Source organism: Symsagittifera roscoffensis, chromosome 3, assembly GCF_963678635.1.
Source record: "Symsagittifera roscoffensis chromosome 3, txSymRosc1.1, whole genome shotgun sequence".
Lineage (NCBI taxonomy): Eukaryota > Metazoa > Xenacoelomorpha > Acoela > Convolutidae > Symsagittifera > Symsagittifera roscoffensis.
The window spans coordinates 10729174-10741850 of record NC_087064.1 but is presented as its reverse complement, the minus strand read 5'-3'; the positions used below and the strand labels follow the sequence as shown (position 1 = coordinate 10741850).

Sequence of the window (12677 nt, the reverse complement as noted above, 5' to 3'; positions counted from 1 at the left end):
ACCAGACAAGAAACAAAAGGATAGCCCGTTGCTGTGCTGCAATTAGCACAGAAAGTTCCCACCACATTCATGAGAACATTGCTAACAGAAAGAGTCAATGAGCGCCTTTTTAAACTTTCAAAATTCAAAGAAAAAAAATAGATGATAGACAATGAGACGGAGGCAATTAATTTGGAGAAATTCTTTGTTTCAAAATTTTCAAATTCGAAAAAAAAAAAATTCCATGAAATTACGGAGATTGATTTTCTTTTTGAGGAAATTATGACATTAAACACCATGACCGCAACTAAATACCATTCATGGCCATTTGTCGAGTGGCAATTAAGCCGACAAAACATGGGTAGACACCAGTTGAGCCGAAAGAAAAATGCCATAAAAACATTGAGCTATATTTTAACGACCCATTCTTTTGAAGCATAACAATCTAATTTGTCATTAAGAATGAAAAAAATGAGGCATATAAGTCGATATAACATAAAAAAACCGTTCAATTAAGAAAAAAAAGAATCAAACAAAATTAAAGTTGGTTAATTTAAAAACTACAGACCGACTTTCAATTATAGTTAAAATTGTTCAAATAAAAGTGAAAAAACTGCTTTGAAAAATTCTATGCCATAGAATGTAAGCCGACAAAAAAAAGGAGATAAACGATAGTCTGACAATAAACGCTTTCCAAAAAAAAACAAATACTTCAAGACATAGAAGCAAGGTCCGGCCGGACTCGAGCCCAAGACATTATGCTCCAAAGGCGCGTGCTTCACCTCGCGACCAAATGTGAAGGGACCTGAACAGTGTCGAGGTTCCATTTTAGAGCAAGGTATATACAAGCAACTAGAAATCAGCAAATGTAACTAGAACTGGATAACTGCAACTGAAACACTACTTTATAGTTCTGACCGATTTAAATTGCACTAACTATATACGATATAACATTTTTAGCTGTATACACCATTATTACCTACCAGTAATTCTTTTTAGCTGTAGAATACAATTCAAAATTCCCTCTCTAAGAATCAGTAAGTTTTGAAATATAGCAGGTTAAGAGCGCAAATAGAACCCAAAAAGAAGATAATCCAGAGTTATCATACATACATACATACATACAGGGGCGGATTTAGGGGGGGGGGGCGGACGCCCCCCCTCAGGGATTCGACCCCCTGCCGACCCAAAGGGTCCCCCCTTTGACACTTTTTCAGAAATACATTTTTGGCTGACCGACCCTAAATTTTTTCTAAAGGCGCCTTCGGCGCCAATATATACTAACTTTGAGGGGGAGCGCGCGCCAAAAAAAACGCGATTTTTTGTCAAAATTTTTCAAAAAGTGCCCAAAAACGGCTTTTTTGACTGTTTTTTTTTTCAAAAATTTGCCTGCGGCGCACAAAATTTAGCCGAAATAGGGGCAAAACAGTGCTTTGGAAGAGCTCGGAAAAATCAATTTGGTCGACCTAAAAAAAAAAAAGGGCGTCAAAATTTTCGAATTTTTTTTGAAAATCCGCCCCCTGCTGGGATTCAACTTTAAGAACTCACTAGTCAGTCACTAGTTTCCGCAAGTGAAAACCCCATGACCCAAATTTAAAATCAAGAACCAAGCTTCATGTTCGATTCCGGTTCTGCGAGAGTGCATTAAGCCTTTCATTTAGCAAAACGAATTTGCAGTCACGTTTGACAATTCATGATTTAAACCGCGAAGAATCATGACCGTGAAAAAATTCCGTTTCTGAAAACAGTGAACAAAATAATTGTTCTTGTTTTCTTTCATTGAAACTCTTTTAAGCTCATAATTAGCTTTAGTATAGCAAGTTCTCTACATAACTACGTGAAACTTTGCTTAAGAGCGAAGCTTAACATTGCAACGATAAGAAAGAGCCTGAGAACACTGTCAACATTAGGCCGGAAAAGTGCCAATGAACAGGGAAACAAAAAAAAATTAAAAACACGAAAAAAAACTAAGTATTTTGCTTACTGAAAAGAAGGAAAAAATCCTTGAAGAAAACTACATACAATGAGATTCGAGTCACGCACTACCTGATAAGAGTCGATTGCCTTTACTGCCCCCAGCAGCCTGTTACGTATATACAAGCAGAAACTAATCCGCCTTAATTGAACGAATATATTAGCTCATTTTATTTTAATAGCTAAACAAAAACTAAACGCTACACAGAAACTGACCATAAAAATGCGAATCACACTGAAAAAAAGGACTTGCGTTGCTTGTGTAAATACTCGTAATGCCATGAATTTTGGAGCTCGAGCTCCATTCTTATCGTTTACACATCGCAAAAAAGTAAGCGTTTCCACAGTATAACACAAAGACACACTTTCGCTGAGCCAAATCAAATTATCTTCTTACAGACACTAAATTTACGAAGTTACCTTCTTAACTTTCGAATTTCAAAGAAAAAAAAAGATGCCCTTTAAGCTCTTCGAATTTTTAGAACAATTTATGATTGGCGTTTTTTGATAACATGAACCCAACATGAGAAAACGTTCGTCATTTCCACGTTCGTATTTGGAGAGTGCTATTTACGTAATTTTCAGCAGATGAATTCCAATTGAACTCAAAAAGTGCATTATACTTAAGAGCATCAATATTTTAAGACTTTTTCCTGAAAAAAAAACAAACAGAAAATCAGCAAGACCTATATAAGAGTCTTCACCACGTTCATTACTCTTAACCAGACAGTTCAATCATGCCTCAAATGCTGAACAAAGTAATAGCAACTCACCCATTTTTTTCTTGCGCTTTCTCTGATGGTCCACTTCGATCATCTTGGCTTTGATGTCCTGCAGCATCTTAGTGACATTTCCCTTGTTCCATCCATGTGCAGGCACCACCACACTCCCGTCCAGAAAGGCGTTCATTGGGGTCACCAGATCCTTCGGGTCATTGGCCACGTAACAAGCCTCTCTGAAGTCCTGACAAAAATAAAAAAAAAACTAAACGTATTCAGATGTTCGAGGACCACCATGATCCATGCTCTTCGCTTGAGGGTGAGTTAACATTACCCAGCCCAGAAAAATGGTCTAAGAACTGCATGTAAATCTAAACCAGGGGCACAACAGCCTTCTCTTGTGGTGCTTTCTCTTGTGGATAAATCGTTTAATTCTTCCAACTGAAATCAAAATTAACGAAACATTTCCAGCTGTTGTCCTGATTATTTCCCTTTGATATTGAAGTGTCTGAAAACAATTATTTTTCAAGAATTGAAAAAATATGGCCTGGATTTTTAGCGATTCATTTCCAAATAGCGACGGGCGAAAACCGTTGTTATTGTCCAAACTGCAAGCTTTCTATTTTATGAAACATATTGTTCGTTTTTATGAACCATATTTTTCGTTTTTATGAACCATTTACACAATTTTTTCATCATTTTTAAATTTTTTCATCATTTATTTTTTCATTTTTTCAATTCAAATTTTTTGTGATAATTATATTAGTCGCAATAATCTGCTCAGCTTGCACATTACTGGCTATCCTTGTTGTTATGTGCGACATAGTTTTTTAAACTGGAACAGAATGATATTTGATTTGCTGGTTACCTTGTAGCTCATGAGTGTGGACATGGCCCTGCCTATCTCGTGGTAGTCCTCCATGAACAAATGTTTGGTCACGGGTCCCATCAGGATGAAGATGAAGCGCATCGGCATCCTCACTTCACTCACCTCACTCATGATCACACCCTCTGAACACAAACAGTATTCAAAACTTTAAGACAATGGACATGGGTTCGAATCCCAGTTTGGTCATTGTCGAAGGGTTCCCTTGCTGCAGAATCCAAACGTTTGGATAAGTTTAAATGAGAATGACAAATTATCTTAAGAATCTCTATGTATTGCTCATTATTCACATTTCCATTGTTTTCGAGAAAACCTCTTCTGGATAACCAATCTATTGATAAAAAATTAAGTTGAAAGCTTGCTCGGAAAATTCTTGTTTTTCTGACAGATATACAAGCAAAAACGACCAAAATGTCTCAATAATGCGTTGATTCCCACTTAAAAACGGTTAAAACATCCCGTATTGATGCAAGCAATTTGTAATTTGCTGGTCTGAAAAGGATTGGCAGTTTCTTCTGAATTCACCCACCAGCTAATCTGACAAACAGCATAATGGGCGACTTTAGAAACGAGACACTTCCCACCCACACATTGGCAACTTCTGCGCCCTCTGGAAGTCGCTTTTCAATATCTGTCATTTGCGGGTTCGATCCCCGCTCATTGCCGCCTCCTCCACCCAATGCCATGAGGTTTGAAAACACACTTTGTTTCCTACTGGCTGCGGCTGCCAAAAAACTCATACTCGGTCCCTCTCCTGTCGCACTTTTGTCCGCCTGAAAAAAAAATTTGTACCAGAAGTTGATCACAAAAAAACAACACGCACACACATGAAAGTGAAATGACATGAACAAAAAGATACAATCAATAGCCACGATGCTTTCATAGATTTAAACTCTTTCAAAAAATATTGCTACAAGTTATTAGTTCTACCTTGCAATTAAAAAAAATTTTAAATTAAATTGTGATAATTACCTTTTTTAATAAATTTTCTCTTATAAAATCATACTATCAGTTTCTTTTTAGAAAAGCTGTTTGCATGATTGATAATGATATCGAGAAGCCTTGCTGCTTAAAACATTCGAATGCATCACATCTGGTTTGCTTGATACCTGTTCTGTTCACTAAATTAAAATTTCGAAAAAAGTAGGACAGAAGAAAAACAGTTGGACAAGAGTAAAAAACGCAAGGAAACTGAAAAAAAACTAACTTTTTTTTAAAAAAAACTTCAACTTTCGAAATTTAGAGAAAAAATATATGCCCTCAAAGCTCTTTGAATTTCAAGAACAATTCAACCAATTTGAGAAAACTGGATCAAAAGGTAAAATTTTTATTTCCCTGGAAAATCTGATAATTAAATTCCATTTTCGAAATTAGAAGTCGATCACGTTTATCGTCACTTTTACACTTTTGCTAATCGATAGTAGAGTAAACAAAGGAAAAGAACTGAACGTATATACAAAAAAAATCAAATCGAACCGCGAAAAATCAAAGGTTAGCGTGAAAAAAAATCAAAAAGACCTATATAAGAGTACTCACTACGTTCATTACTCTTAATGAATTTCGGTTATAATTTGTTTTCAAGTTCCAACATTTATGATCAACTAAATAATCATTAAATTTTGGCATCCAATTCTTGCAGTTTTCACATTCCTTTTATGGTTTATTCGTCTTGCTTTCCTTAATTTCATTATGAAAGGAGCAATTTGAGAATCTGAAAACGTCAAATATGAATTTATATTAGTTATGGGCTTCATTATAATTATGTTCAGGTTAGCATGTTTAATTGACAAACTCTATTGGACCAGGCAGGCTATAAAAACTTGAGGGTGCGGTGAATAAGTAAGCTTCATCTAAAATGAAGACATTTGAACGACATTAATGAAACTGTGGGTGACCAGAAGATAGATATTTGGACGATATTAATGACTTTGTGCCGGTGACCAAAAACCTTTTCATCTTCAGTGCAATCTCTCGAAATACCCACGAGAACATCCTTAGAATGCTGTGAATCCTCTTCGTTTCGCAATTCGCCACTGTCAACAACGCTTTCGATGCTAAGCGAAGAGCACGAGCGATTTTCGGTTTCATCGCACAGTGACTCGACGCTCGGGAAGTAAAATTTCTGCAAAACAAAACGAATTATTTACAGAAAGGCGAAGCGAGAAAACGACATAAAGCAGCTCTATAAAGTGAAATAGAAAAAAGTAGAAATAAGCCTCGAATTAGTAAATTTTTGCTGAGCAGATTCGAACCAGCAATCTCGAGATTTGAGTCACACTTTCTCGCATCTGCGCCACGGGTTATTGAAAACTTGCTCACACTAGCCACCAATGATGCAGCTATAAATGCTAATAAAATCGGATTCTATGCAGCAAAAATGCCATCAAATATAAATAGCTTTAGTGAAAAGCGCGGCACTGAACCTCCGACAAGTAGCTTAGGAATCTCGCGTTCACCCTCGGAGCCACGGACACTTGATTAACGGCAAACACTATCCACCAATGAAACAGAGAACATACGAAATTTAAGATGCTACAGATCGTGATTATGGCAAAAAGTGCCACCAAAAGAGGACTTTTATTTGCGAGTTTGGCTGGAAAAAAGGGTCATATTAATACACTATGCGCGTTAGTGACAAAAAAATTATTGATAACTGGAAAAACTATGAATCCTCCTATTATAGCTGATATTACTATATTACAGATCTCAAAAAAAAATCTTTAAAAAATTGTCAATAGACTGTTGGAAAAAATGTTAATGAAATGAAGGAATCTAAAAAAAGACTGTTTTTATTTAAATGATTCATAATTCAACAAGCATTATAAAACTAGCTACCAAAAATGAGAGAGACGCAAATAACGAGTGAAAAAAAAATAATTCAAATTGAGTAGAAAGCACTCGAGAAACACAATCACCAGCATTGACTAAGCTTTTAAACCTTACCGACCGGCCGACTATACGTGTGTAAACACCAATTCAGCCGAAAACAAAAAAATAAATATTGTCATAACAATTGTCGAGCGCTTTAGTTTCAAATTCAAAACTTCACAACACTAATGACTCCATTCATATAAAAAAACCGGAGAAAATCAACAACACTTGCAACAACTATGAAATTTTTTTACAGAACTGAAAAAAGGAAATCCTTCATAAGATAAATCAGCTGACAAAACATAAGAAAACAAACAAAAATTCAAATTTTCCTCGAAACAATTCGATTTAACCTATTCAAAAACATAGCCAACAGACAGTAGGAAAAAAGTCAATGAACTTAAGGAAACAAACTTCAACTTTCGAATTTCAAAGAAAAAATTGAATGCATTTGAAGCTCTGAATTACACGAGCAATTTCTCATTGATAGTTTTTGAAAAAACGCCAGGTTTCGAATGCCAAAGAAATAAATAAATGCCCTTAAAGCTCTGAATTTCAATATCAATTTTCTGATTGATTTTTTTGAGATAAAATTAACTCAATTTGAGACAACTGGATCAATAGGCGGGTGTTTTGAATCCGCTGGAAGACCTGAAAAAAATAAACTCCACTTCAAAAATTGAAGCCACTCACATTTTTCGCGGAGAGCACACTTTGACAAAATTTAGCAAATGAACTAGAAAAGAACTCAAAAATGCATATATACCGAACTTCTTTGGTAAATGCAATAATATGTATGAATGAGCTTAATAGGAGAAATTTAAGGCTTCTGAAAAAATCATAGCGACCAATATAGGAGTCCTCACTACGTTTGCTGGCACTTGAAACATAAAGTCCGACAGTGACCTGAATTCCAGATCTAAGGGTGCTAAGGTATTCGCGCTACCTCTAGACCAGGTGGGAAAGATCCTGGAAATTGAAAAATTTTAGTAAAAAAGCAAATTTATATTCGTAGACAGTCGTATAAAAAAATCTTTAAGGAAAAAAAGTGAGGTTTCCAATTGCAAGACACTAGCTTTCTAGAGTGTAACAATCACATTACATCGAAGGCTCTTTGAAAATCAACTAGTTTTTTGTGAATGTGGATATAAATAACCCAACTTGAACGAAACTAGACAATAAAATAACCAACTAGCTAATTTGGAAAAAACTTGAAGTCATTCTATAGAAGGCCCGAAAAATCTTAGCCTGAAGTAAGCTTTTCCTTGCCAATTGCAAAAAAAACAAGAGTAGCGATTAAAAACAAAAATAAAACTGAAACATCCAAGCCTCAAAAAAATTTGAGCGATCGAGAAAAGTAGCTCGTTTCTTTCCGCGAACTATAATAAATACTATATTAAAAATCTTAAGTGCAATTAAATATGTCAGATTTTTTTTCAAGTTCTTATCGCACAAAAACTGATCCAAATCTCAGTTTAGGTCATTACAGAAACTGATTGAAAAATGCAAGTTGAAATGCAAAAAAGAAAGTCACAAGCTCGACAAAAACATCAAAAAGGCACGCTGAGAAAGTAAAAACAGCCAACTGACAAATGGAAAAGAGTAATGAACGCAAGGAAGCAGATAGAAAAGACTGACTTGTTTTTTTTGCAAAACTCTCAACTTTCGAACTTGCAAAAATACAGATGCCCTTAAAGCTCTTTGAATTTCACGAACAATTTATTACACGTACTTTCTTGAGAAAACTCAACCAATTTGATACTCTGATAATTAAATTCCATTTTGGAAACTAGAAATCGATCACACTTTAACATTTTTGCTGTTTGATAGTGGAGTTTGCCTTCCTTCAAACAAAAGAAATGAAGTAAAAAGAACCTAAATCAAAAGTCAAACCAGGAAATATCAAAACATAAGAGTACTCTCTACCTACAAAAGAGTACTCACTTCATTCATTACTCTCAAAAACAAGCGTAAAAATATCATGACAACTAAGCGCAGAAACCAACGGGCGTAAATGAGCCGACGATATTAGGAGAAACGCTCAATTAGTTGAAAAAATTATATAAAGGTGAGCTACAAAAAAATTAATTGAAAATCTAATTCATAATGAACATTAAGACAGAAACGAGGCAAAATGAGGCAGGTAAAGGAATAAAACACAGTGCTAATCCTATTCAGCCGAATTTAGTAATTATTTGAAATGAACAGAAAAACAGCAAAAATATTGCACATCGAATTGGTAAATCTAGGAACGAAACAAAAAACGAATTTTGAATAAAAAAAGGTATTTGAAATGCAGACATGATCTAATCATACCTGTTAGCGAGCAAGCCTTTTCAGCCTAGAAGATGAATCTTATCACCAAAATTATTTACGCATCTAGTATCCGGTAGCAATGCATTTGTTATCGCAAATGTAATTAAAAACAAAGTGTTACTGCAAACAACACAAATGGAGAACAATCAAGAAACCGTAGTGCATTCCCATAAATCTTTCAGAATCAGACGGCAAATTATTATTATTATTTTTTTGCTCTAAATTCTGATATCTTTCGAACACTCCAAAACCGGAGAGAACTCAGACTTTTGCATCATCATCTCGGAAAAACTGAGAGAAGAACAATCAAGGAAAAATAGGACCAAGCAAGAATGAAAAAATTTATGCATTAAAAAATCTTAAAAGCAAATTCGGAAAAATTATTATTTTTGCGTTTGAATGCTGGCTGACTATCAAATTTGAAAAACGATTTTAAAAAATAAATTTAATTTTCTTCAAATGAGCATGACATATATGACAAATCTTAATTTTTTAAAGAAAAACAGTACGCAAAGCCCATCGTACATTCCCAATAGACAGCTAAAAACTTAACGAAATCAAAGAAGTCCAAATTAAAAATGTTTCTGAAAAACTATCAAAAGTTCTAACAAAAAGTTCAAAAGACTTTCCAAAATTCATAACTTATTCTGCAGAAAGCAGGTCTGGTCTCTTGGGTAGAGAAGATTCCCAAAACCGGGTTTCTCGATTGAACACTTACCCTGAGAATTGGCACTGTCGTTTTCGCGTCAAGCCAAAAAGTTTCCAAAAAACGCTTCATGTTTCAAAAGTTGAAGGCCAAAACTTTTTCTTTAAAAAAATGGGCGTAGTCAATTATGAACGTAGGCTTTCAGCAAACTGTTTTTTCGATTGAACCTATGATATCAGATTTGGCACACGATAGTTAGCGAGAAAAGTCCTAAGAACGGTCAACGATTTCGGAGGATCATAGCTTGTGTGAAAAATAAGGGTGTAACACCTTGAGCGGAAATACTTCACGCAACCTGCAACTTCGATTTAAACCAAAATCTCAGATTTGGGAACGTAGTTCTCGAGAAAAGTCAATAACTTTCAAAACAAACGATCAAAAAAGCCAAAAACATGATTTTCCGAGGGCCATCACTTTAAATGTCAAAACAATTGGGCATAGTCGCGTAAGCAAATGAGCTTCCCACAACCCGTTCTTTGAATTGAACCCAAAACCTCAGATATGGCACAGTAGTTTTCGAGAACATTCAAAATTTAAAAAGTTCAAAAATCAACAATTTGACTTTTCCTAGGGCAATCACTTTTTGGCGTATAAAACTTTGTTAGTGGCCACTAATGCAGGGAAGCTTTCCACCAACCTGTATCTCAACTGAATCCACAATATTACATTTGAGAAGTTGGTTTTCGAGAAAAGTCAATAAAAAATCACAAAACGGTCAAAAATCAAAATTTTGACTATTCCGACGGCCATAACAAAAAACATTGGCGTAGCCGCTTATGCAAGGGAATTATTCAAAACCGTTCTATTTATTGAAATCAAAAACTCAGATTAGAGGGGATTAGTTTTCGAGAAAACTTAAAAAATCAACATATGGGTCAAATATTCCTCAAGACATTTTCGAAGGCAGTAGACAGTAAAAGGAGACTAGCGGAGTATGCAGGCACACAGATAAGTGGGCGGTCTTTCCGTTGATATCCCTTTTTTGAAAATCAATAGAAATTTCTTCGAAAAACTAAAAACTTTGCGAAATGTTTATGAAATTCTCCAAAATGAAAAAAATGAAATTTCAACAAACCGAGTGGTAAACATACAGCCAAGCTGAAAAGTGCTGAATGGAAGGTTAAAATTATATTTACCTTGAAAAAATCCAACATTAGGCCATTAAACCAATAAAATTGAGGACAAATTAATGTGGGCCGAAGAAAGTTATCAAGCGAAACAAAAAAAATAAAGAGGAAAATCAAGGTGTCAAAAGATACGAATTGAAGGAGTAAAGCAAACCTTAAAAGCAACAAGAAAAAAGCTATTCCAAGATCTGACAACTAAGCCGACAGATTCGAACCCTGTATTCATGGTCAGATTCAAACCCAGAACCTTTGCCGCCACAGTCGTACTCGTGACCTCCGCGCTAGAATTGACCGGGAACGCTGAGAAATTTGAATACATTATGAAACAAAGCACCACTAGAGATAAGTCCAGAAGAATCCTGTGCACAAAGTTATTTACGGGAAAAAAGTATAGTACCCGATTGAAATACCCTTGCTTATTGCAGGGGTAAATAATAATTAACACTGCTAAGAACGGTAATAAACAATAAAAAAAAAACGTTGTTTTCAATTTAAATGAAAAATCGTAGCATTGTTTTTAACAGGCAGCTGAAACAGTTTTGCGAAAAATCAAGCACAGGATTTTAAAACAATTTAAAATTCGTATTAATTTTAACAACTACAAGCATTTTACAGTACTTTTAATACAACAATTAAGCCAACAATATTTATACGGTGGCCCTTTATCTGAAAATCTAAAACGGAACCAACAAAAACCATGGAAAATTATTATTCAGCGGGGGAAATCTACAAAAATAAGATCCATTTTCGAGACTAGAACCATTTTCGTTAAACATAAGAAATAACTCGCAGATAGAAGGAAAATGTCAAGGCACTTCCTTTAGGAGACCTGAAAAAATTGCCTCTGTAAAACACAATTCGAGCTTCAGAGAAAAAAAATCCTAGAAAGCTCTTTGAATTTCAAGATGGGCGCTTTTCATACAACCAAACCAATCGATAAAACTGGATCAAAGGATTTTTCTTTATTTCACTGGGATTTGAAATTGGAATCTATTTTTGAAAATGGAAGTCAGTTAAGTTTTCTCTCGCCGTTTGCATTTAAATTATCGGAGAGCTTAATTTGCCTTCCTTAGCAAATGAATTTGAATTGAACCTAGAGAAAGCAAACAACAAAAAATTAAATTTAAGAGTCATTTTTTAAGGAATTTTCCAAAAAACCAAAAAATCATCAAATAAAATATATTTTATAAGCATATCAAGTCTTAGAATATGCGCTAGGCTAGCTTGGAATTAGACTTATACTATCCACCAATAAAGCAGCGACAGATGCTATTAAATTGCCAATGCTTGGACATATACCAAAAGTTCTACCAAATGAGCACTTGTATTTCCAACTTGGGTTTAAAAAAAATGAGTAGCCATATGAATCTACCCTCGCATAAATCAAAGAGGCGAAAGCTACACTAAAAAATGAAATGTTAATAAGTTTTGAACATAAATGAAATATACAGGAAATAAACGTCAGTCCTGTGAGTTAGGCTGAAAAAAAACGAATGCGTCATATAACTCTACGCTCGCTAGCACTCTTTTATAAATCAAAGGCTCGAAGCTGCACTAAATAATATGAAAATGGTCAAAAGTTTTGAAGATAACTGAAATGAAATCTACAGGAATTGAACGTCAGTCCTCGGAAACCCAAGTTTTTCAGTTGATGAGCCTACACGATTGTGGCAGTGATGCTTAGAGAAACCTAGGACTAGCAAGAACACGGAAAAAAGGAGCTTCAAAATGCACAGAACATAATTTTTGCATGTAATAAAATGGAGTAAAACATAGCCAACAGACGGTTGGAAAAGAGTCAATGAACGCAATTAAACAGAAAAAAAAACTTACTTGAATTTCAAAAGAACAAAAAATAGATGCCCTTAAAGCTCTTTGAAATTCTACAATAAAATACGATTGGCATTTTTTTTTCGAAAATTGCAAATCGAAGATTGGAAAAAAGTAATGAACGCAAGGAAACTGAAAAAAAAACTGACTTGTTTTTTTTCAAAACCTTCAACTTTTAAATTTCGAAGAAAAAAATAGTTGGCCGTAAATTTCTATGAATTTGTAGAGCAATTTATGATGGACAATTTTTTGGTAAAACTAACCCAATT

General features: G+C 34.7%; 1 protein-coding gene across 5 annotated transcripts in view; it reads right to left on the bottom strand.

Annotated features, from left to right (window-relative positions):
* LOC134841081 (band 3 anion transport protein-like) overlaps positions 1-12677 on the bottom strand; it is an 85924-nt gene that overhangs the window by 23717 nt on the left and 49530 nt on the right. For 3 of the 5 annotated variants that reach the window (XM_063856855.1, XM_063856858.1, XM_063856856.1), the window contains 4 exons: positions 5507-5680; positions 4088-4331; positions 3541-3683; positions 2727-2916 (listed from right to left, as the gene is read on the bottom strand). In XM_063856855.1, the coding sequence (XP_063712925.1) occupies positions 2727-2916; positions 3541-3683; positions 4088-4331; positions 5507-5680 (751 nt within the window). The remainder of the gene's footprint in view (positions 1-2726; positions 2917-3540; positions 3684-4087; positions 4332-5506; positions 5681-12677) is intronic. The other 2 variants (XM_063856857.1, XM_063856860.1) reach the window with 2 other exon arrangements.